This window comes from Molothrus aeneus, chromosome 24 (assembly GCF_037042795.1).
Source record: "Molothrus aeneus isolate 106 chromosome 24, BPBGC_Maene_1.0, whole genome shotgun sequence".
NCBI lineage: Eukaryota > Metazoa > Chordata > Aves > Passeriformes > Icteridae > Molothrus > Molothrus aeneus.
In genome coordinates, this window is record NC_089669.1 from 382,872 (window position 1) to 407,798 (window position 24,927).

Sequence of the window (24,927 nt, forward strand, 5' to 3'; positions counted from 1 at the left end):
GTTCCTGCCCGGGCAGGGCTCCGCACCCCCGGCTGTCCCGCATGGGGAGCAGCACCAGTTTGGTGGCTTTGGGCTGGTGCCGGCCCTGGCCCAGCTCGGGATGTTATCCAGCCTGCAGAGAGGAACCAGGAGCTCCTTCCCAGCTGCTGCCAAACCTGTTCCACTGAGCAGGCAATCAGGCAAAGATAAGGAAATCAGGGCACCGTGGAGGCACATTAGGGCAGCGCGGGAGCTGCGGCTGTGCCCTGCACAAGGGCAGGGAGGCACCCGCAGCAGCCCCAGCTCCCGGGGCACGGGGGTGAGGGCTCTGTGCCTGGACCTGCTGCGTCCCAGGCAAAGCAGCTTTTCCTGCAGCCAGGCTCTGCTCCCAGCTCTGTCCTGTGACACACCTGAGCCGCTCCTCGGCTGCAGAGGGAGTTTCCATGAGATGCATCCTGTCTGAACACCAGCAGGGGACTGGGGCGTCTCCTTGCCCAAGCCCCAGAGCGTTCATTAATACGAACTCCATCCATTCAGAATCCTGACACTGTGGCAAACAGGTACTCCAGGAAAACTGCTTTTACTGACAAGTACTAAAAGCCAGAGCTGTCTGGGGCTTGCAGAGTGTGCTGTGCCACCTGAAGCTGCCCCAGGGCACCTCCCAGCTTCCAGCACCCAGGTTGTGGAGATGGAGGAGCAATGTGCTCTGGCTGCAGCAGCCAAGACTGCTCGGGACCCACTGTGCTCACAAGAAATTCTCTTTCTTCTGACATTTCAGAGCTTCCATTACAGCTCCAGGTTCCAGGTGGGCACAGATGCCCAGTCACCATCAGCAGGAGTGTTTCCTACTGGGCAGCCCCAACTGCAAACATTTCCTTAAGCAATTTGCACATCTTAAAAATAAAATCCTTTATTGATAATATGAATGTTTAACATGTTTAATGCCATCAGCTATAAAAATGATTAAAGACTTTAGCTTGGTACATTTGGCTTTACAAATTTACAAGTGTTAATGAATTAATACTAGTGTTATATGTTTTGCACTTCATTATACTCCATTAGCCAGTGACAAACTCTGCAACAATGTCTGCTTAGGACACATGTGAGTTAGAGAAGAAATATTTAGTTGCTTTCACACAGAATCTACATCAACAGTTAAATACTAACTCTAAATGTCTTACTGAATTAGTTGGATCCATTTTAATCCCTTGTGCTTAGTTTCTTTCAGAAGTTAGTCTACTAGCAAAAATACATTCTTTTGCATACCCCTTCCCATATTATATTTTAAAAGAAACAGTACTCAGTGCATTTCCTATTAGACTTCATCATAGTATCTCTCTCTCTAGAGCTATCAATAAAGAAGGGGGATAATACCAGTCAGATTAATGTAAAAGTAAAGAAACTCATTAAAGCAGTGTATACAAAAGCCTCACTTTTCAGTCAGAAGGGATACATGGGCCAAAATCCATCTGCCCATCCATTTTTACTCTCAGCAAGAGCTAAAAAATCTGCTGTGGACACTTAGTTAATAAAGTAATAAATGTGCTTCCAAGAGAGCCACTGCCCATTCAGCTCTGGCTGCCTCTGTGTCCCTGCTGTTAATGCACAGACCGTTCCACTGGATTAGGAACAACAGCCCATAATACCACTGCCTAAAAGGCTACCAAAAGGTCCGTGCAAGCCTCTAAACCCCTGCCCTGGCTGCGTGGGGTCAGTGCAACAGCAGCCACCCGAGCAGCGCTGAGCTCCCCTGTCCTGCAGAGCGAGCTCAGAGCCCAAGGAACCCTCAGCATGGGGACCCCTCAGCATGGGGACCCCTCAGCATGGGAACCCCTCAGCATGGGGACCCCTCAGCATGGGGACCCCTCAGCATGGGAACCCCTCAGCATGGGAACCCCTCAGCATGGGGACCCCTCTGCATGGGAACCCCTCTGCATGGGGACCCCTCAGCATGGGGACCCCTCAGCATGGGGACCCCTCAGCATGGGGACCCCTCTGCATGGGGACCCCTCAGCATGGGGACCCCTCTGCATGGGGACCCCTCAGCATGGGGACCCCTCAGCATGGGGACCCCTCTGCATGGGAACCCCTCTGCATGGGGACCCCTCTGCATGGGGACCCCTCAGCATGGGGACCCCTCAGCATGGGGACCCCTCAGCATGGGGACCCCTCAGCACGGCAGCGCTGCCCCTCCATGGCACAGGGATCCTCCCCAGCACAGAGGACCCTAATGGATCCTAATGGATCCTAATGGATCCTAATGGAACAGGAAAGCTGAGCGAGGATAACGCGTCTCTGGCACCGGGAGCTGCGCAAACACCACTCTGCGCCGAGGGAAGTGCTCCACGCTGGATGACACCGAGCAGCACGGCCACTTTCTAAATTTAGGATCAGCTCACATCCAACACCCAAGATCATTAACTCGGGGTCGTGCTCTCAGCCTGTGCCACCGATCTGTGCTGTCTGTCCTGTATTTCTCAGCACAATGACTCAGAAAACCACTGTGCTGGGCCTATCGGTTTTCTTGCGGCAAACATTTCTGCACAGGAACCAGCTGCTTCTCCTGGGTCCAAATACTTCTCCTCACACGTGATCTGCCTCAAACTTAGGCAATTCCTCACTGAGGAACTTTTTAAAATCTCAGTGAATTGCCATGTTTTCCTCATATGAGGCAGAAGATCAAGAAGAGATAAATAGTTCCCCAATACACTGTGTGTTTAGCATGTATGTGTGTGACATACTTACACATATCCACGTATTTAATTCCACAGCAGCAATGATTTGGTTCCATATTTGCAGCCAAGGAAAACTAGCCACAGCTAGTGGGTAAAATCCAGGTCAGTCAGACTTAACTGACACAGATGGGGAACAAAATTATTGCTTTTGTTTAAAGTTGAAGATCCCATTTACAGGTGTTGCAAAAAACCTGTATTGGATGGATGAGTTACTTTTTCAAGTAATAGTGAGATCTTTGCCAAGTAACAGAAAGATCCTTTTCTCAGAAGTTCTACACACAACAGTAGAATGCTTGAAGAGCTTGAAAATTCCAGGTGATTCACCAGAAACCAGAGCTGAGCCATGTAAAGCACACAGGCGTCTTGGCGGGAAAGCAGAAAGAACTATATGGACAAGGAATACTGACAGAGAAGTAATCTGGATAACATCACAACTAAATTTTATCCCAAGAAACTCCTGTGTGCTTCCTCAAATAGCTGGAGCTGTGTCCTGAAGGACATAGCCTGGCTGGCTGCACCAGTCTGGTGGTCACCTGGCAGAATCTGTAGCACATTTGCTAACTTACCTTAGCAAATGGAAAGGATTAAAAGGAAAACCAGTGTTGGTTTCAACATTCAGGACTCAGAAGAATTTGTTTCTGCAGCTAGATGTTCCCCTCCTCACCTTTTCCCAAGAATCACATTCATATTGCAGGCTTAGTTCAGGCACTTTTATAAAATGTTCATCTGGAATAAAAAGTCTGCAAAAATTATTTCTGCATAATTTAAAAGTAGCATTTCAGTCCCATTAGAGGTTGATAGGTCCCACCACATGATCATGGTTGTTATCTCTAATGATTTGACTGCTGCCATGAGACATTTGGAGGCTACTGTATAGCTGTAGTTAAGGTTTCTTCATAAACAAAAATATTTTCCTACCTATTAAAAAGGAAAAAAAAAATACTAAATGCTTTATACAGACAGAATCTGCTACTATGGAAATAAATAACATGGAGTGGAAAAACAGTGTCTTAGCTGCAGGGTAAGCTAAGCTGTGGAATGTCACATTCCCATTTTCTGGAGACTAGCTGCTGCTTGGCAGGAGGATCTCCAGGTCCTTGCCATTTGACACGACAGTGCTGCTGGAGCAGCTACTGGCCACGTCCATGGGGGCACCCAGGGAGGAGGCCTGGGAGGCTTTGCCGAGAGCAGCAGGAGCAGCAGGCGACTGAGCCAGGCCGGGTTTCTTCGGAGGGATGGGCGGAGGGTTCCCTCTTTCTGCCCTAGGAATGGTCGGTGACTTGATTCCAGGAGACAAGGGGCTGAGCGGGCTGGAAACCTTGACAGGGCTTGGGCAGTGCCCAGCCTCGGCTCTGGGGCTGCCAGCACTGGCCAGGCTGCGGTAGTCCGTGCCGAAAGGGGAGCTGTTGGGGGACACAGGCTTGATGGGGCCCTGCTGGCTGGTGAACCTGGACAGCACCTGGGTGACCGTGTTGCGGGCCAGCTGCTTGGCAGCAGAGTTGTCTGCCAGGGTGGGGGACAGGTCCCGGGACGGGGGGCTCTGCAGGCCCCCCGGCTGCTGCTCCTGCTCTGCCTGCGACTGGAACTTGTGCCTGGCCGCGTGGAAACGCTGGTTGATGCCCACCTGGTAGGAGGACTGGTAGCCAGGGCTGCTGGCAGAGGCTCCCACCAAGCGTTTGGCCAGCACTGGTGAGGAGCAGGGAGAAGGGGTGAGGGAGGAGGCAGCTGTGCTGCTGGGAGACAGGGACGCCCCGGCAGAGGGGAGCGGGTGCACCGGTGACTCTGTTCTTACAGGGGAGCTTCCGTTCTCCGCTGCACTCTCTGGGGCTGCAGCAGCTTTCTCCCTGGGAGCTTGGCTCTCTGTCTCCCCGCCCGTCTGCCCCTCTGTGTCACAGTGCCCGTTGGATTTTGCATAGGAATGCGCAGGTGCAGGGGGGCTGGCAAACACGGCGTGAGCAGCTCTGCTGGTGCTGGCAGGGGCTGCTCGCTCTGCCTGCAGGCCCTCGGTCTGGCAGGACACAGACTTCACTGGGGCACTGTCAGTTGTGACCCCTCTGGATGTCACCGAGGGGCCGGGATGCACGGGCTTGGAGGGACTGTGCTCCTGGCAAGAGGCCTCCAGCTCTTTCAGGGCGTTCTTCAGACATTCCACCTCTTCTTTGAGTGCTTTTGTACGGTTTTCTTCTCTGTTCAGCTTAGCTTTCAGCTGCTCTCTTTCAATGTCAAACTCTGAGAGCTGCTTTTCTACTTGTGCTTCCATCTGCAAGCCCCGCTTCCTCTTGGCTGCGAGCTCCTCTTCCAGTTTACTCACCTTACTCTTCTCCTTTTCCAATTTCAAGCTCAGTTCTGCTGTCTTCTGGCCCTCTTCAGCTGCTTTGGCAGTGGCTTTCTTGCACTCCACAACAAGCATGGAAGACACTTGCTTGTGGCGTGCCCTTTCCTCCTCCAACTGGCTCGACAGCTTCTTCAGCTCTTTCTCAAACTTTTTCCCCTGGGACTTTTCAAACTCCACCTGGAAATTAAGAACAAAAGAGATTTTTAGGGTACCATAAAACCTCCTGAAAGCAAATGAAGGGCAGCACCCCAAAAGGGAACAGGTTTACTGTGTATCTTGGAGAAATTACAAGGTAAAAAATGACAATAACTAAGAAAGAGGTTATTGCACCAGAAATCAGCAAAATAGTCTGGCACAACTCAGCTTGCACACAGTAACAATTATTACTTGCCAGTAGTTTTATCCTGTGTGAAATTCGACTGGCCTTTAGTGAGACACACACCCAGTCTGCCATGCACTGACAGAACAAGCAAAGCTTCCTTCCACCTCATTTACCACTTTGTCAGTTTGCCTTTTAAAGGCATTTAGGCTTTAAAATGCTGATGTGTTATGTATGCTTAACAAAGGCTACAGGCTTGGGTAACAGAAAACAGTGGCTTAAATATTTATTAGCATCTCTGAACAACACCCCCAGGAGATCTTCCATGACTTATTCTGAATTTTGAGTACTGCAGTGAGCTATCAACTGTAAATGCAATCCTGTCCTTCCCAACTCCTCGGATTTCAGGCTGAAGTAAGATTTCAAAGCATTTGATTGCCCATTAATACCTTTCAGCACTGCTCAGCTACCAAAACACGCCGAGCAATTGAGCAGGGCTGTTTTCCATATTGGATGATAAAAGCCTTGCAGAGGGAGGGAGTTCCTGCTGCTCTCCCAGCCCTGCCCTGTGGCTGGTACCTGCTGGGTGAGCCGCTCCCGCTCCTTCTCCAGCATGTAGGTGACATCGTCCCCCTCGGCCGTGTCCTGGGCGTGCCGCTGCCTCTCCTCCTCCAGGTCCAGGATCACCTGCCCAAACACAGCAGCCATCAGGGCCAGGCCTCCAGGCCACCAGGCAGGGAGCAGAGCCTGTGCACAGCTCCGGAGGGACACGGGACAGACACCAGGGCAGCCCTGGAGTGACACAGGAGCTCCACAGGGACACGGGAGAGACACCAGGGCAGCCCTGGAGTGACACAGGAGCTCCACAGGGACACAGGAGAGACACCAGGGCAGCCCTGGAGTGACACAGGAGCTCCACAGGGACACGGGAGAGACACCAGGGCAGCCCTGGAGTGACACAGGAGCTCCACAGGGACACGGGAGAGACACCAGGGCAGCCCTGGAGTGACACAGGAGCTCCACAGGGACACGGGACAGACACCAGGGCAGCCCTGGAGTGGCACAGGAGCTCCACAGGGACACAGGAGAGACACCAGGGCAGCCCTGGAGTGGCACAGGAGCTCCACAGGGACACAGGAGCTCCACAGGGACACGGGACAGACACCAGGGACACGGGACAGACACCAGGGCAGCTCCACAGTGACATGGGAGAGACACCAGGACAGCTCCAGAGGGACAGAGCAGCTCCAGAGTGACCCAGGAGCTCCAGTGACATGGGAGAGCCACCACAGCAGCTCCAGACACCCAAGCTCAACCTGAGTCACAGAAAAGCAGCTTCTGGACAAGTCCAATGTATGTTATTTATTATCTGGTCAAACTGAGTCAATTTGTGAAAGATGTTAGGGAAATCTCACACTGGATCTATTTTACTATTAAATATCTAAACTGCACGCTTTCCCCCCAGACTGTGCAATATCCTTGGGAGGCCCGTGTTATGAATGGTGCCCTCGTTCCAGAAGGGCTGGGGCTGGAGGGGATCTCTGGAGATCACCCAGTGCACCCCTCGCCCTGGAGAGGGCTGCACAGATCAGCCCAGGAGGGCTCTGAATACTGGCAGGCAAGGAGAACCCACAGCCCCTCCACAGCCTGTTCCAGGGCTCTGTCACCCTCAAAATAAGTCAGTTTTTCCTCACATTCAGCTGGAAATTCCTGTATTTCAGTTTGTGCCTCCTGTCCCTTGCAAGCCAGAATTTCCTGGCAGGAGCATCACCCCAGGGCCCAGCAGGAGCAGAGGTGCTGCATGAGGAGGCACAGGGCTCTAGCAGCAGGACAGTCCCCCTGTGGCCCCAGCAGCAATTCCCAACAGGCTGCTCCCACTGCCTTACGGGGATCTGAGGACTCCAGTCTAAAGTTTATTTTAAAGAACATTAATTTGTTCTTCCACTTAAGAACAAGATGAGCTCTTGAAGCGAAACTGCTTCCCATAAGGGCCCAGTGAAGGAGCTCCTTCAGCTTTAACACTGAATTACATGAATAATTGAAATGCTATTAACAAAAAAAGCCAGAATACAAACTTCCCAAGAGGCTCTGCTTATCTCATCACCAAAACAAAGCTCTCCCAACACATGCTCGCCATGAATTTAGCAGCTCCTCAGTCTTCCTGAAATTTAAGCTTCCAAATAATGCTGAAATATTATCAAGTATACATCCTTGTATACTTGAAGCAGACAGGAAGAGGAAAAAGTGAAAAAATATCTGATTTTACTCTATGACTTAGTTGGATATTTGGCTGAAAAGTGAAACCCAGCCTTGCTCTTACTTCTAGTGACATCAATTTTTGTGGTAGTATGGTCTGACACATGACCAAGCACTTTACTGGTGTCAATATACATTAAAGGTATGTCTGAAGAACAACAGGTGCTTCAATTAAGAGGCCAAATGGCAAGAAAAATACTTTTGGTCCCTCCGTATTTCCTTAGGGAAGCACAAGGAGGTGCCTTCCCCGGGCAGCAGCTCCTCAATACCCACAGAGAACAAGCCCCAGGCAGAACAGGGACGGGTCTGCTGAGAATTCCATCTTCCAGAAACCCTTCCCTGCATTTTGGGAAGCGTTACACCTGTAAGCTGCGTCCTTTTTGGTGTGTCCTAACAAAAAACAGTTCAAATTCTAGAATTATAACTAATTAGCTCACCAGCTGCATCCTCTGGAGTGAGAAGTTTGAACAAAGGTGCAAAGTCCCCCCAGGTACCAAGCCCCGGGGAACTGAAGTGTTTTTTGCTGAAGTTAACTTGTTATTAAAATGCAACTGTAACCTCTGCACATCTTACTTGAGGCAACACCTACCTTTCTGTGTCTGCTTTCCGCAGCAGCCAGCTGGGATAACATTCTTTCCTGCATGTTCTTGCAGTGCTTCATCACCACCTTCAAAATAGATAAAGGATTGGAGCATACTGGCTGCTTTTCACCACGGTTCCCCTCTTTCAGTGTCTCAAAGTCTCTCTGCAAAGCCATCAGTGGATCACTGATGTTGTATTTCCCATAGCGCTCCTCAATGAATGTGTCCCTGTGCTGGGCCTGCAACACAAAAACAAATTTGCATTTTAATATACTCAAACTAGCTACAGAAACAGGGCTTTGTACTTAATATTCCTTTTCCCCAGTTTTCCATTTAAAGATAATTTAACACAGTCTGATTCATATCCTGTTATCTGCTGGAAATAAAGGCAATAAAGACAAATCTTGCTTAAAAAACACAGCATCTCCACAATACATCCAGTCTACAAACATCCTCATACCACAGCTACCTGCCAGGGCCGTGACTTACATTCCACAGCTGTGTGAAAGGAAAGAAGGTAAGTACCAACTCTTGCTCAACAAAAGATTTAATCATTTATTGTCGCATCAGTGAAAGAAGCAGTTGTGTGCTGTCCTTGGCTGTGTCACCATCAAAGAATTTCATGTTGAGCAATTAAAGAGTTTCATTCTCGCAAGAGCCATCAATCTGTGAATTGTTAATAAAACCTTTAATGTTCTCATCCAGACTAAACAGAGTTTAGCATCCCAAGATGGGAACGATGAGGTTTCCTTTGGTGCTTGTAGGAATTAGGACAACTCACACATCCCAGGCTCTGCCTTTACAGTGCTTAATGGCCAGACTCGATGAGCTCAGAGCTCTCTTCCAACCCCAACCATTCCATGAATCAGCCATTCCATCTGGATATCTGTTTGTTAGGATACCCAGAGGCTTATCCTACTCCATGATGACTGTAAAGGTCTAAGAACAAAACAAAATCTCATAGACAGATATGAAAGTATTATCTGTGTCTTCACCACCATGATGAGAAACCAAATATTTATGCAACAAAAGACACAGAAAACCAGACGAAGATTCAAAAGAGCCCTCAGAGGCGTCCTGGCTCAAAGGAATGGAATCACTGATTTCCAGTGAAATGGTTCTGGGCTGAACCCTGAGCATTTGTGAAAAGCCGTGGCAGTGCTCCATTCGCCTGCGTGCCCCTGCCCAGCAGAGCCGAGGCACCTGCCAAGAAGCAGCACCTGAACACGAGACTGCAGCTGGGTTCCTGTGACTCCTCTGTGAGGACTGGTGCCAGCACAGTTCACCCCTTCTCTTTTCTGTACATGACTCCTCTGTTCTGCACTGGAGTGTCCCCAGTGAGGCCGCAGAGGAAGATGGGCTTTTCCTCTGCACCACTGAAACGCAGGAGTGAGCCCCAGGACCTTCATCAAAGTGTGTTCAATTTAGAACAGAGTTTAGCACGAGTGACCTCTCAAGGGTGCTGACCCTGAGTGCCCTTTTCCTGCCACAGCACACACGTTTTTCCCTCGAGCACCCGCTCCAAACAAACGCTGTCTGCACCTCCCCGGGCGCGCTCCACCCTTCTGCCCCAGCTGCAGAGCACAAAGAGCAGATCTCCCATTGCCAGCCAAGCTCTCTGGAGCTGGTGCAGGGCCCTGAACTGGGTCCCACACAAGCCCAACTCTGCTGCTGCTGGGAATGGCACCCAGCTGAACAGAGCTCAGAGTGCAGGGCCAGCCGTGCCAGCCTCGCTGGGCGCTGCCCAGAAACCCTCACGGACAGCAATGCAAACATCAGCAACCACCCGTTCCTGATGGGACGGCACAAGGACGGCATTTAGGCAGGAAAGATGGGCCTGACTCAAATGAAAAGACAGCTCAGAAGCCAGTGCCTCTTGGAATGGCTCTTTTGTCATGACCCAGTATCAAAACCACAAATGCTTCCCTCGAGCAGGAGCCCCAGAACCGTGGAACATCCCCACACAGCAGCTGGGAGAGCTACACTGACACAGTGAGAGTTAAATAATAACACTTGGCTTCACTCAAAGAGCTGGTGAGGTTTGCTGGTCCCACCTGCATTCTTAAATGCAGCCATGTGATTAACATGAAATAAACTAAAAAAAATTGATTTTTGCTCTTAAAAGGAAAATTGTTTGCATTACCTTGACAAGAGGCATAAAAAAACCCAACCCAAAATATCTTCTCCATGACCAAATCAGAGACATTCATCCTGTGAGTCCAGTTTGGAGCTGGATTTTAACCCTGCAGTAAACAAACACAGAGGAACAGCTCACACTCACGCCCCTCCCTCGGTATCAGCAACATCCGTCAGGAACTGTGGGTACCTTTGACCAGAGCTTCAGATATTGTTCTAACTTTACACAATAATAAAAAGGAGAGGAAGGAAAAGAGCAGCCCTGGAAATGGGAGAGCAGCCCTGGATAATGGGGCAGCCCTGGTTTAATGAATCACAGGAAAAACTTCAGGTTTGGTGGGTTTTTTTAGGAACAGGGAATCTTCTGTTTTTCTGAAGTGTTTATAAAAATGACTCAGTGAAAGCTCCATATAAGTGTGGAGGCAATTTCTAAGTGACTCAGGCATTAATAAGTCTGTAAATACGAACTGGGATCTCCATCCAGCTGGCCTTACAGCTTTGACAGAGGAATTTAATCCCACCTCACCCAGTGCTGCCACTCCACACAGAAACAGGGCAGGACCCTTCAGAGGGGCACCAGTGCTTCAGTGTGCACACAAACCCTGCCTTTGCTGCTGGGCAACTGCTACCAAATAAGAGCTCCAGAACCTGAGATTAAGGTGATTTTTGCAGTACTGAAGGTGTAACAAAAGCCACGTTTTCCTCTGCTCCTCTCAGCACCGGGCTCTGAAGCCTGAATAAACCACCCACTCTGAATTCAGTGAGGTGGTTTATTTCCTGTTTGGGAAAGAACGAGAAGTTCTTCCTCGCTACTTTGAGCAATTAAGTATTTTCCTGAACTAGCATGACAAACAAATGAGACTATCATAACATTAAGAGCTTTCTCAAGTCCAGCTATTCTTCTTCAGTAGCCAGCAGAGCATAAACATTTAATTAAAGTTGTCTAGACTGGAGAAAGTCTTAACCAGGTCATCCTCCAGCGAGCACACCACGTTTGCAAAAACAAACCCAGTGCTTTGGCGTTGGGGCCGCTTGGAAATGCAAGCAGGGATTTTCCAGCCTGGGACACCTCTGTCCTGCAGAGCAGCCCCCTGAACCACTGAGGCAGCTCGTGGAAAATGCATTTACAGTGCCACGATCCCCAGAGTTCCCATATACAGGTGTGGAAATGGCGCAGAGGAGTGTGCTCCTCCCTGAGACAGCTCTGCACCTCAGCTGCTGTCACTGGAGGTCACATCCAAATCTTCCACCCTTCTGATTGCGTCCTGTCTGAACTGGACTCTGCCCTAAATGGCTGTTCAACTTTCACAACAGAAGGAACTTGATGGAGGAACACTCTATTAGTGAGCCCGAAGTGAAAAGAATCAGCCTAGATCTCAGATCCCAGCACAGAAAACACAAATCCACAGAAAATCCAGGTTAAACGAAAAGGAAATGAGGTTACAAAGTGCAGTGTTAGCTAAAGAGTGGAAAATTTCATCTGAACATCAGAGATGACATGACATAAATACCTCCAACATCAGCAATGGTGCTTTGAAAGAAGATGCAATTCTGAGCAATTACATCTTCTGATTTAGTACCTCCACCTCCATCATCTCCAACATGCAGAACTGTGAATTTCCCAACAAAATACTCAAATTCCAGAAACAACTAAATGGATTATTCAGCAACTTTCAAGACAATTAAACTGACCTCTCCCAACAGGAAACAAAGATAACATATAAGCTTGGGGTGCTTTTAAAAAACAGAAGGAACTATACATGTGAACTACCTTTAAAAATAAACTTCCAGAAGACTGGAAAAATGAGCCATAAGCAGAGGGGGTTCCACGTGAAACTGGCTGGCTGTGAGCTCCAGTTTGGGCAATGGACCACAGCTAGTCTGCTTGGGAAGAGATAATTCTGATTTTATGGGGCAGAAGCAATATCTGACCCAGCTGAAAAGATGTTTCCTGTGCAGGCAGGCAACGCAAAGGCTTTGCTTTGTTAGGAAAAGGCTGCTGTTTCCTCTTGGGAATTCTAGGCTGGTTTGGGATGTTTCCCATAACCCATTGCTGTGTCTTTTAAAAAATAAAATATTTCTTTCTACTGAAACCTTGTTTATGTGACAGAATATTCTCTCTCTGTTCAGTAATCTTTACAACTTGTTCTACTGGAACATCAAACAGGGAATTTCCAGGACCTGTTTCAAGTGTTTTTTTGGACATCAAGTAGAGCATTTCTCCTCCCTGTAATTTCAGAGTTCAGGTTTTAACCCTTGGTACACAACAAACACACTCTTAATTAACTCCAGCTACTGAGTTTGCAGTTCTCCAATGATAATTTGCACAGAAGTTCCTCCTTCATGTAGCAGAGAGTGGAATAAGCTTTAAATAGCTCCTTGCTGCCTTGAACTTCCTTATTAGCTTCTCTCCCCAGAGACAGAAGTTGGGAATAAAGACAGGCTGAGGTCACAGCAAGCACGGAGAGAGAAGGGAAATGGGGGTGGGGACCTCTTGCTTTGCCCAAAAATAAATGTCAAAATGCTGGAGTGGGACCTGCAGTGCTGCTCCAGCTCTGCAGCAACGCCAGGCACAGAGCCACCAGTAAATTGTTCAAATGCAGCATCTGTCCCAATTGCCAGCATTACATCGAGCCAGCAGACCTGATAAACGAGAGCTGCTCGCATCTGCCCGAGTGAGACCGGTTATCTGTGGTGTTATCAGCTCTGAAACACAGAATCGGCTTCCTCGGGAAGCGTCCGGCAGCGCGGAACCGCAGCCTCCTTTGCTGGGAGTGGTGCCAGGCTGGCTGTGCCTGCCCTGCACCCTGAGGCGGTGCTCAGGATGGGCTGTGGGCACCCCAGCACCCCTGCCCGGGCTCAGGACGGGCTGTGGGCACCCCAGCACCCCTGCCTGGGCTCAGGACGGGCTGTGGGCACCCCAGCACCGCTGCCCGGGCTCAGGATGGGCTGTGGGCACCCCAACACCCCTGCCTGGGCTCAGGACGGGCTGTGGGCACCCCAGCACCGCTGCCCGGGCTCAGGATGGGCTGTGGGCACCCCAGCACCCCTGCCCGGGCTCAGGACGGGCTGTGCCTGCCCAACACCCTGGGGCGGTGCTCAGGATGGGCTGTGGGCACCCCAACACCCTGGGGCGGTGCTCAGGACGGGCTGTGGGCACCCCAGCACCCCTGCCCGGGCTCAGGACGGGCTGTGGGCACCCCAGCACCCCTGCCTGGGCTCAGGACGGGCTGTGGGCACCCCAGCACCGCTGCCCGGGCTCAGGATGGGCTGTGGGCACCCCAACACCCCTGCCTGGGCTCAGGACGGGCTGTGGGCACCCCAGCACCGCTGCCCGGGCTCAGGATGGGCTGTGGGCACCCCAGCACCCCTGCCCGGGCTCAGGACGGGCTGTGCCTGCCCAACACCCTGGGGCGGTGCTCAGGATGGGCTGTGGGCACCCCAACACCCTGGGGCGGTGCTCAGGACGGGCTGTGGGCACCCCAGCACCCCTGCCCGGGCTCAGGACGGGCTGTGGGCACCCCAGCACCCTGGGGCGGTGCTCAGGACGGGCTGTGGGCACCCCAGCACCGCTGCCCGGGCTCAGGATGGGCTGTGGGCACCCCAACACCCCTGCCTGGGCTCAGGACGGGCTGTGGGCACCCCAACACCGTTGCCCGGGCTCAGGACGGGCTGTGCCTGCCCAGCACCCTGGGGCGGTGCTCAGGACGGGCTGTGGGCACCCCAACACCCCTGCCCGGGCTCAGGACGGGCTGTGGGCACCCCAGCACCAGGGAGCAGCACCCCCAGACAGCCGGGACCCGAGCAGGAGCCGTTCCAGCAGGGAACCCACCCGAGCAGGAGCCGTTCCAGAGGGAACCCACCCGAGCAGGAGCCGTTCCAGAGGGAACCCACCCGAGCAGGAGCCGTTCCAGAGGGAACCCACCCGAGCAGGAGCCGTTCCAGAGGGAACCCACCCGAGCAGGAGCCGTTCCAGAGGGAACCCACCCAAGCAGGAGCCGTTCCAGAGGGAACCCACCCGAGCAGGAGCCGTTCCAGAGGGAACCCACCCGAGCAGGAGCCGTTCCAGCAGGGAACCCACCCGAGCAGGAGCCGTTCCAGAGGGAACCCACCCGAGCAGGAGCCGTTCCAGAGGGAACCCACCCGAGCAGGAGCCGTTCCAGAGGGAACCCACCCGAGCAGGAGCCGTTCCAGAGGGAACCCACCCGAGCAGGAGCCGTTCCAGCAGGGAACCCACCCGAGCAGGAGCCGTTCCAGAGGGAACCCACCCGAGCAGGAGCCGTTCCAGAGGGAACCCACCCGAGCAGGAGCCGTTCCAGAGGGAACCCACCCGAGCAGGAGCCGTTCCAGCAGGGAACCCACCCGAGCAGGAGCCGTTCCAGAGGGAACCCACCCGAGCAGGAGCCGTTCCAGAGGGAACCCACCCCACAGCCCCCTGCCCCTGCTCAGCACAGCCGGGCGCTGCAGGGGAGGAGAGGCAGCTTTTAAAGACTCTGGCAAAGCCGGCTGCTGCCAGCACCAAACAAACAGAAACCTCCCCAGGCTTGCAGTAAAGGCCGTAAGGAACGCCTGCGTTCCAGCAAACAGCACCCATGGGAACGCTGCTCCATGGAAGCTGCTCTCTAAGTGATGCATAAGCCCAATTTGCCCCATCTGTGGAAGATTTAACAGCAGGAAGGTTTTGTATTACTGAACTTTTCTTTTTATTTAAACAAGAGGCAGGCTTAAGTTTTTCAAACTGCACTGTAAATCTAATTTCTAAATCTACCAACAAACAACACCTAGTTTTTCACTAATATTGCTTTATAGTGCATCACTGCACTCAGAAGCAAAGAGATGAATACCAGCTCCCAGTCATTAACACAAAATAGTTTCTATTCCAGTGTAAATTGCCTGAGGCCTTATTAACATAAAGGAACAAGCCAGAAAGCTGTTTCCTGTTTTCTAAAAGTAAACAGAACCTCAGTTCTAATGTATGGAAAGCAGGGGGGAGGGAACAAAGTGCTCTAACACAGCGATAGAGATCCATTTAAATATTGAATTGTTTCCAGTCGTGGTGTGCAATTTCAAACCTGTGGCTCATGCAACCCTTCCTACACTGCAATGAGGACTGAGAGCCCAGCTCTCAGGATTATGCAACTCCCTGACAGCATCTGGGTTTTTTGGATGATATAAACACAATTATAACTACAGGAAAAGGAGCACAATAAGAAGTCAGGATTAAAATCTGTTCCAAGGAGAACATTGAAATTTATGTAGTGGACAGGAAGCTACTTTCAGGCAAAAAAAAAAAAAAAAAAAAAGTTTTGGTTTTTTTTTTTTCCCAAAGAGGTTTTAAAACAGAGGAAGCAAACTGAAGCAGTGGCAAAGAATATTTTGAATACAGTCAGTTTGTCAGACAGCAAGGAAGAAAGGGCCAGGATTTGGGGAGAGGGGGGAAGAAGGAGTGAGTTCAACAAGCAGTGTCTGGAGGGCCTGGCTCAGCAGCTCGATTCTGACAGAGAGAAACGGGGCCAGTGCCAGCCAACAAGTGCCTGATACCATGAGGGAGAGGAAAACTATTTTAAGCTTTGTCATCTGCACGCATGGATTCTCTCTGCTAAATGCCAGATGCAGAATGTTTGTCTCTAAGCGTGCAGGAATACCAATTATTGCAGACTGTACTACAACCAGATGACATGTTTACAAATGAAGGTACTCTTCCTCTGCAAGTGCCTGTCCTTTCCTACAATGTACCACAGGATTTGACCCAAACAACCAGAGCTCAGAGTCATTTAAATCAGAAGCAGAAGTAAAATTAGCCCATGAAGGGAAATGTGTTTCTGTTACTGTGAGGGAAGCAAACAGGCAGATAAAATTCTTATTTCCAGCCACTGACATCTACGTGTTTAACAAAAGTGCTGGAGAAAAATCACTGCTGTGGTTGAGGGCTATGCAATGCCCTAGGAAAGTTCAGAGGGTTGAACTCCACCTGCTCCCAACATATACCCACATCTGACACAAAACTATTGCTGCTCCAAAGAAATGCAGCTGCCAAGGCAGGACAGCCACCCTGCCCATGGCCCTGGGGGAACTGAGAGCTGTGGTCAGGCAGGTCCTGAGAGAGGAACAACAGCTGCCCCCAGCCCCAGGGTCCTCTGCTGGAAATTACAGCTCCATTCACCCAGTTTGTACAAGTCAAACTAAATGCTCTCAAGAGCGCAAATCTTTAACTCAGAAGTTGTTTTTACTCAGGGCAGCACTTTCACGCATCAAAAGGTGAGTAAACAGATTAGCAAGGTTTCCTTTAATCAGTCACACACAACGCCTTCGGCCAGTGAGGCACGGCGAAGCTGTTACCACAGCTACTATCAGCAAACAACGAGAGAAACAGCGTGAGGCCGGTATTTCCCTAGCTGTATATCCCAAATAAATGCAGAAAGCAGAGCTGGGAGGGCTGTGCTGCCGAGCCTTTGCCCAGGCACAGATGAGGCGTCGCAGGAGCTTTCCTTGCATGCACGGAAGGGCAGCAGAGCTGCTGCAGCAGGGCCAGCCCGGGCTGCAGCACCACTGGGGACAGCTCTGGAGGCAAAGAGCAGCACAGCGGGGACCTGCAGCCTCTCACAGCCCCAGGGCTGGCAGCTCTGCCCCCAGATCACCCTCAGGAGGCAGCAAGAGCCAGCTTGGATTTGGAGCTTTCACTGCCCACCAGCTCCAGCTGTCCTCACAATCCTGAGATGAACACTGCAGCACAGCCCTGACAGAGGAAGGGGAAAACAGCCCTAACCTTTCATTAGATCAGTATTTTATACTCCATAATTATCAAGCATAGGTTACAATTTCATTTAATTTCTTCTCAGTTATGAGTACTTGACAAATTATGTCAAAGGGTATTCTTGGCGTATTAATCTCCTCACACAAGGGGGAACTGCAGGTTAAATTTCAACAGGAAAGATAATTGCTTTACACTACTGGAAGGTAGGCAATAAGGAGCCTCTGGAATGGAGCTGCTGCATTTCTTCCCATTGGTCTCTCTGTGCTCCACTGCACACCTTTCACACCGAAATACTGAAGGGGGACTTGCTTGGGCAACACATTCTGACCACACACAGTGAAAGGATGGATCTCAGGGCAGAGCAGAAACTTGCAAGTGGGTATCAAAGCAGAAAACAAACCTTGCACCTGACCAACAGTTTCGAGAGGGTAACACTATTGTTCCGAAGTGAAAGGATTATCTAAATGGAAAAGCAACTAACAACAAACATAAGCATCCCAACTGTCCTGGAGAAGGATATGCCTCCACTCCTCTGAAAGGTGTTTGGAAGCCCCTGCAGCTCTCAGGCCTGCAAGCTGCCATTCCTCTTTTGAAACAGCTGCAAGTTTTACACACTGTGAGCAGTGACAGGCCAGCTTCAAAAAGCCTTCAAGATTCAACCCTGACACAAGTAATTCCTTCCAAAACTGCCCCCTGCCATCATTTATCCCGCTGGTTTTTTCACTTTGCTGAGGCTGAGTGCCAACCAGGCACCCTTCAGAGAGCAGCAGAACTACACGTGGACAATGCATCTTCTAAAATAACGTGCAGGCTCAATATGAACACAGCACCCTGTGCAGAGAGCCACAGTCCTGCTCCAGGCCAGCAGAGCACAGAGCTCACAGCACAGCAGCCAGTGTTCTGCCAGAGGGGGCTCCAGCACCAGCCCTGCCTTGTCCCATCACATCCTGCCAAGCACCACGACCCAGCTGCACTGACATGGACTGAGAGTGGCTCTTGGGAGCAGTTTTAGCTGGCATCTGCCTCGCTGGAGGGTCACACTAATGCTCCTGCCAGCCAAGGGAAAGAGTAAGCAGCTGAGCACTCAGGGCTGCTGCTCTCAGCAGTGCCAGCTTACGGAGGCTTAGCCAACACAAAGCCACGGATGCTTTTTGCTCAGTGTGACGTTATTGCCACTAAAAGACTCATCTGTGATCCCTCCTGGGGAGAAGAGTTCCTGCTTTAAGCAGCCCTCCTTGCTAAAGGAGAAAAAAACCTAGAAAGGAATTCTGGTGTACCTTTCACACGGCAGAAACACATGGTTCTTTATCAGAAAGGATGAAAACACACATGTAACACTGTATTTCAACACCAAAATGCTTCCTGCAGACAGCTTCTGAGACAAAAATTACCTACAGCATTTACTATGTAATCCTGCTGATATTAAATGGGATTCTGAACCAGTAATGAACTTCACCTTGGATACAAGCTCTCTGCAGAACTCACAGTGGTACTGTTGCCATGTTTGTCTCTTGTCCTGATACTTAAAACCTACCTTTAAAGCCTCTATGACAAGATCTCTTGCTTCTAATTCTCCCTCGAGAATGCTAAACAGCGTCAGTAGTTCTGGTTTGCTGAGTTTTTCCAGATTCATCCTGAAAACCTGAAAAATAATGAAACCCAGTTTAGTAGGCATTTCTTTGGACATTAGGATCAGTATTCGAAGCTATGACATATAATCTCCATTTAACCTCAGCTCCCAGCTTTCTGGACTGCAAATTGCCCTAAAGGGGGGATAATTTTCTCTCCAGCTTCCACCACCAGTTGCAGAAGATGCATTTGTCACCTCCTCCCAGGGGACAGGAACATATGCACTCCCAGATGGCGATGGCAGAACGTGTGGGCTGGCAGGACAAGGCAAAATTCACCAAGCAGCAGCCAAAGCTAACAGGAGAGGGGAAAAACAAGGATATCCAAAAGTCATACTGATTGCACATCTGGCTCCCACAGCTGCAAACACCACTGAGGAGCTGTGATGAATGGAGGCCAGCGTGGGCCACCCACAGGGGCTCGGCAGGGCTGGGATCTGCTTCCTAATGGGAATGCCATTAGCCATGCTGATGGAGCAGGCCCAAACCCTCCACAGAAATCAATGCCACAGAAAATACACATTTCATTACCGGTCTTTCAAACTGTTTCAATATCAGCATCATTTATTAAATATAATTTCACTGCCTGCGTAAGAGGTCCATCATCTGAACTGCACATAAAGAGGCTTCACATTCCCTTGCATCTTTGCTGATACACTTAACACTGTCCCATAAGAAGCCTGTTTGTTACATTATTTTGTTAAAAACAAAGAATTTCAGACTGAATCCTTGTCTCTGATGAAAACATACCCACTGATACAGTCTTGTGCTTTGCACAACCATCAAATATACTTTTCTGAGTCCAAGTTACGTCCATCTTTCACCACACTTCGTGTCGAGCAGAAAATGCTACAGCATCAAGAAGCTACTCAGAGATCTCAAACTCCAGTGGCAAGTGATGAAGGGTTAAATCAGCCCCTGCTGGAGAATCTATCCAGCTAAAACATTCAGCTGAAGTCTACTTTGTCTGAAGTCACTGCTCCTTTACAACTGATTTGCATAACTGTGCCTTGGAGAGTTACACACAAAAGCAAGTTCTGTCTTGTTTGTGCCAGAGCAGTTTTCCAGTGGCTGGGAACAGAAAGTTCTGCAGTCATCATACAGCAAGAGAAATCAGAAATCTGCTCTGTGCCCCTCTGCTAGGCAGGGAAGTGTCTCATCACACCCACGTTCCTGCCTCACACGGTGTTTTACACGAAATTCCATCAAGCAGCAGCATTTCTCACAGGCTCTGCTGGCTCCCCCTCCCTTGGCATGGGCTGCTCAAGGGACCACGAGTGGCTGCTCCAGAACCCAACGGAGCTGGACACCACAGACCTGTCCCTTTGCACTTCTGTTCCCTGCTGCAGATCCAGACAGATTCAAGAGGAAAACCCACGAGTGGAACGTTTGGGAAATCTGCTCACGTTTGTCACCGTGCCAAAAAACCCCGATCAAAACTCGACACAAAGGCACAATTTAGGAGACTCACTGTACTGACTAAAATCCCGTTTCTGTGGGCCAGGGCAGGGCTGGTCAGTCCATGGAGCTTGACAGAGATGTCCAGGTGGGAGCCTGACCCTCTCCCTCCCTCTGGACACGGCTGGAGGGCTCTGCTGCCACGGGGAGCCTGGCTGGCTGAGACCGCGTGCAAGGAGTGTGATTTACAGCTTGGTCATCTCAGAAAAACGGAGGAGAGGCCAACAGAAGCAGCAAAGAAATGCTAAAACATCAAGAAGTAGCCACAGAGAGTGAGAAAAGACACAGCCTGGTTCTAGTCTTTGATATTTACCATGTCAAAGCTGGTGCTCATGTCAAAGCTGCAGCATTTCCCTGGGCAGCCTTTAGATGTGGAATATCCAAACAGCTGCTTAGGAGATGCACAGCTTGATTTCAAAACCATCTCAGTCCTTGCTCTGACTGAATTCACAGGTTCTAAGACTGAAGCAATACCGGTGGGAAATACCTTTTATTGCCAGACACTCACCAGGTTACGGTAGCATTGGGACATTATAAACCTGAACGAAAAAGGAGATCTTAGAACCAAGTGTATCACATAATTCTGTTACCCCAGGACAGTAAGTGTTGAACATGGACTTTCAACATGACTGCATCCACGCTTTTCCCTAAAAAAGAGATGATGTGGAAATGCGCAGCTGCATCTCCCCAAGAGCTACCAAGCAGCTCAGTCTTATAGCAAGGACAGCTACCAGCTGCAGTTTGGTATTTTAAAGCCATTAGTCAGGGCAGCAATAATTTCTACTCTATATTCTAACTACTCCCATTGTGACTCGTACTTCCCCGTGCTGTAGGAATAAGCCATGCTATTCTTACCACACCTCTGTAGTCTCTAATGTGCTTAATAACATAAACAAGCCCCGTCCTAAATATACAGGTAAAATACTTAAAGAGAAATAAGGAGCAGGAGCCAGTGTGCACAGTAATCATTTATCCAACAACAAGAGGTAACATTACAGGTGTGCAAGCGGTACAGCCTCAGCTTCCTCACGTGCAACCTGCTGCAGGAGAAGATCTCCACCTGCTTTGTTGGCATCAGTTACTTCACACTGCTGAGGAGCAGACTGGGAGCACATGCAACAAATAAAGTCACCCACCAAAGTGTACCTGCACTCTCCAGAGATCTCAGGGAACTTCCAGAGCTCCCCAGGCAGATGTCTGTTGTGCCGAATGGACCACAATCCCAAGCATTCCCTTTAAGGGCCACTCCGCACTTGGGAGCTGAAAATTCGGGGGAAAAAAAAGCCCCATTCATTTGATGTTACTATCTTACAAGAAACATCTCTGCATCAGAGAGCTAATAAGCATGTATTCCTGCTCCTTTTCCCCTATCCAAATCTAAATCCAAATCCCTTCCCAGCCCTCCAGGCTCCTGAGCTGACCTTTCCAAGGCTCTTTCAAGCTACACATCCCAGTGCCTTCCCTCATCCCATGTTTTATCAAAAGATCACACCAACTCTATGAAATTACCCAGTTCTCCTCCTTGCCAACAGTCTCATTCTACCAAAAGGATCTGGGCACCTCAGCTGGGGAACCTGACCCTCCATTTCCAAACCTTTAACCAAGAGACAGAGCTTCCCAGCATCAGAAACAAGATCCAGCAACTCCCAGGGCATGCTACCCCTTTCCATCCAGGGAAATACACCGAGTGCACTCGCACAGATCACAAACCACAAAGACCTTGTTGTTTAGACCGATTACATAAATATTTTCCCTGAGTCTGAGATACACCACCATTTTTGGACAATAAGCCGGAGTTTAGAGCATAAACAAAGATAATCACTTTCTGCTTGCCTAAAGGTGAGCTTCCTTTCAGCTACGGACCACTGGAGTCCCCTTGGCAGAGCCATGGCCACCCTCCAAGGAGATAACACCTTTCTAAGAAAGCTATTTCCCAGTATTTCACTGAAAATAACCATGGGGAGCAGTTTAAGTGTGCGCACACCGAGGGAGCGGGGGAGTTATCTCTGGCATGTGCCACTTGAGGAGCTCTCAGATAGGCTGGCAGCTCCCCCGCGCCCTCGGCCACGGCGGGGTGGAGGTTACACCGTGCCAGGTTACACGGCACTGCTCTCTCACACACACACGGGCAGAACCCAGGCACAGAATGCTCGGGAGAACCTCACCCTCCCACCGCCAGGGCTGGAGTCAGCGGCAGGAACCCAAGGGGAGCTGAAAGCACAGCCCGAGGCATGGGGAGGCAGCTTCAGGATCCCCCGCCAGCCCTTGGCTCAAAACTCTTCTACTTTTTGAAAAAAACCTCATGAAGAACCAAGCTTGTTGCTCCTTCTTCCTCTGAAAGAGGGTATTTCCTAAACCTACACCATGCAACAACGCCATCATGCTGATAATTCTGAATCAGCTTAATTGTCTTTCCTGTGTTCCTGAAGAGGAACCAGCATTTTCCAGAAGCCAGCACAGGCAGTCATGTAATCACATTAATGGGAGAACCTCAATGACCAGTTGGAGAAGTCCTGACAGACAAGTTCCCTAAACTGCTTCTGCGTGTATCGGGTGCTGTTTGAGTCGTTTCAATAATTACATATGTTCATGTAATGAAAAATGCGAACATAGACCTAATAATTGTGTATCCACAATGCTACCTGGCATTGCATCACTCCTGTGGAGATCTAGGTTAAAATGAGAAGTGCTTATATTTCCTTCACCTTTGTATCTCAGCCCTAAAGGAAAAAGGGCATTACCCACGAAAAACCCATCCTCACTGCATTGGGTTTTGAAATAATACTCGGAAGGAAGCAAGTTAGCAAAATTTCAGCGTGGATTTTGTGCGGGTCCTTGAAGCCCCCGTGCAGAACTGAAACCATCGCTGGCTGCTGACCTTGAGCCCCCGGGCCCGGGGAGCCGCGCCCGCCCTGCCGCTCCCAGCCCCGGCCCGGCACCGGCGGGAGCGCGGGTCAGCCCGGGACACGGCCGGGGGCACGGCCGGGACCGGCACAGCCCGGGGACCGGCACTGCCCAGGGACCGGCACCGACCGGGACCCGGCACCGACCGGGACCGGGACCGGCACCGCTCGGGGACCCGGCACTGCCTGGCACCGGCACCGCCCGGGGACCGACACCGGCCGGGACCGGCACAGCCCGGGGACCGGTACTGCCCAGGGACCGGCACCGACCGGGACCGGCACCGACCGGGACCTGGCACCGGCACTGCCCAGGGACCGGCACCGACCGGGACCCGGCACCGACCGGGACCGGGACCGGCACCGCTCGGGGACCCGGCACTGCCTGGCACCGGCACCGCCCGGGGACCGACACCGGCCGGGACCGGCACCGCTCGGGGACCCGGCACTGCCTGGCACCGGCACCGCCCGGGACCGGCACTGCCCGAGGACCGAACGGGTGGTTGGCAGGGGCCGGGCTCGGTGGCTCCCGCGCTGCACCGGCCCGGTACAAGCGCGGCGAACAAAGGGAAGCGCCGCAGCGCAGCCCGCGGGAAGGAGGGCGGGCGAGGGGAACAACAACCGGCTCCATCGCCGCTCGGTCCGCCGGGCCCGGCCGGACCGGGCAGCGACGCCCAGATCCCGGTAACGCCCCCCGGCCCCCTCCACCGCTCCCCGCTCTCCCGTTGCCCCCGATGCCTCCCCAGCGGCCGCCCGAGTCCCGACCGCAGCCGCCCCCGCCCGCAGCGGGGCTCGGCCCCGCCGCCGCCCCTCTCAGCCCCCGCGGGCCGGGCCGCCCTGCACCTGCCTCCGCCCCCCCAGGGGCAGCGCCGCGCCAGCACGGGCCGGGCCGGGCCGGGCCGGGCCGGGCCAGGCCAGGCCGGGCCGGGCCGGGCCGGACCGGAACGGACCGAGCCGAGAGCGGAACCGCACCCACCCCGCCGCACCGACCTGCCCGGCCCCGCGCTGCCGCCACCGCCGCCGCTCCGCTCCCCATCGGCCGCCCCGCCCCGCCGCTGACCGACGGCCCGCCCGCCAATCAGCGCTGCCGCCGCCGCGGCCGCGGGCCAGTCCGCCGCGGGAAAGGCGGGGCGGGGGCGGGCACAGCCAATGAGGCGGCGCGGAGGGCGGGGCCGCGCGTGAAAATCCCTTTTGTTCGCGGCAGAACGAGCGGGCGGCCGTGATTGGCGCGTCACTTCCGGCGGGGCGGCGCCGCGGCACCGCCCGGGCCGCCGCCCCCGGCCATGGCTGCGGCTGGGCGGGGCCCGGGGCCGGGGCCGGTGCCAGGCGGGAAGGGCTGCGCGAGCCCGGGCACGGACAGGGGGACAGGGGCTCAGCGATTGCAGCCCCGCCGTGCACATCTGTGCCCCGGTGTGCCCAGCGGTGTGCAGCCCCGGTGTGCCCGTCGGTGCCCCGGTGTGCCCGTCTGTGCCCCGGTGTGCCCAGCGGTGTGCAGCCCAGGTGTGCCCGTCGGTGCCCCGGTGTGCCCGTCTGTGCCCCGGTGTGCCCAGCGGTGTGCAGTCCAGGTGTGCCCGTCGGTGCCCCGGTGTGCCCAGCGGCGTGCAGCCCAGGTGTGCCCGTCTGTGCCCAGGTGTGCCCAGCGGTGTGCAGCCCAGCCGTGCAGCCCGGGCGCAGCCCCGCGCTCCCGGTGCCGTTCCGGCGGCGCTCCGGTGCCGTTCGGGGCTGCCGCGCTCCGGTGCCGTTCCGGCGGCGCTCCGGTGCCCCCGCGCGTCCGCAGCTCCCGCTCGGAGCTGTTTTCCCCAGTTCTCAAAGCACACTCAAACCGCTCACAGCTCAGAATAGCAGG

The 24,927-nt window shown here is 52.4% G+C and overlaps 1 protein-coding gene across 2 annotated transcripts; it reads right to left on the reverse strand.

Moving 5' to 3' along the window:
* Positions 1-873: 873 nt before the first annotated feature.
* Positions 874-24,118, reverse strand: CTTNBP2NL (CTTNBP2 N-terminal like). Of its 2 annotated transcripts, none has more exons than XM_066565345.1 (5): positions 24,072-24,118; positions 18,630-18,737; positions 8,214-8,444; positions 5,948-6,055; positions 874-5,226 (listed from the first exon to the last, which is right to left on the reverse strand). In XM_066565345.1, exons 2-5 carry the CDS (start codon positions 18,726-18,728, stop codon positions 3,778-3,780), a joined length of 1,887 nt encoding a protein of 628 aa, XP_066421442.1. In that variant the 5' UTR covers positions 18,729-18,737; positions 24,072-24,118; the 3' UTR covers positions 874-3,777. The 2 variants fall into 2 exon arrangements, with proteins under 2 accessions (XP_066421442.1, XP_066421443.1); XM_066565346.1 differs by lacking the exon at positions 24,072-24,118 and adding an exon at positions 20,195-20,627.
* Positions 24,119-24,927: the final 809 nt, after the last annotated feature.

Coding starts and splice junctions, on each gene's coding strand:
- CTTNBP2NL (XM_066565345.1), bottom strand. CDS start 18,728: ATGAATCTGGAAAAACTCAGCAAACCAGAACTACTGACGCTGTTTAGC. Junction 8,445..18,629: donor TTGTCATAGAGGCTTTAAAG/GTAGGTTTTAAG, acceptor TTTGTGTTGCAG/GCCCAGCACAGGGACACATT. Junction 6,056..8,213: donor CGGAAAGCAGACACAGAAAG/GTAGGTGTTGCC, acceptor GTGTTTGGGCAG/GTGATCCTGGACCTGGAGGA.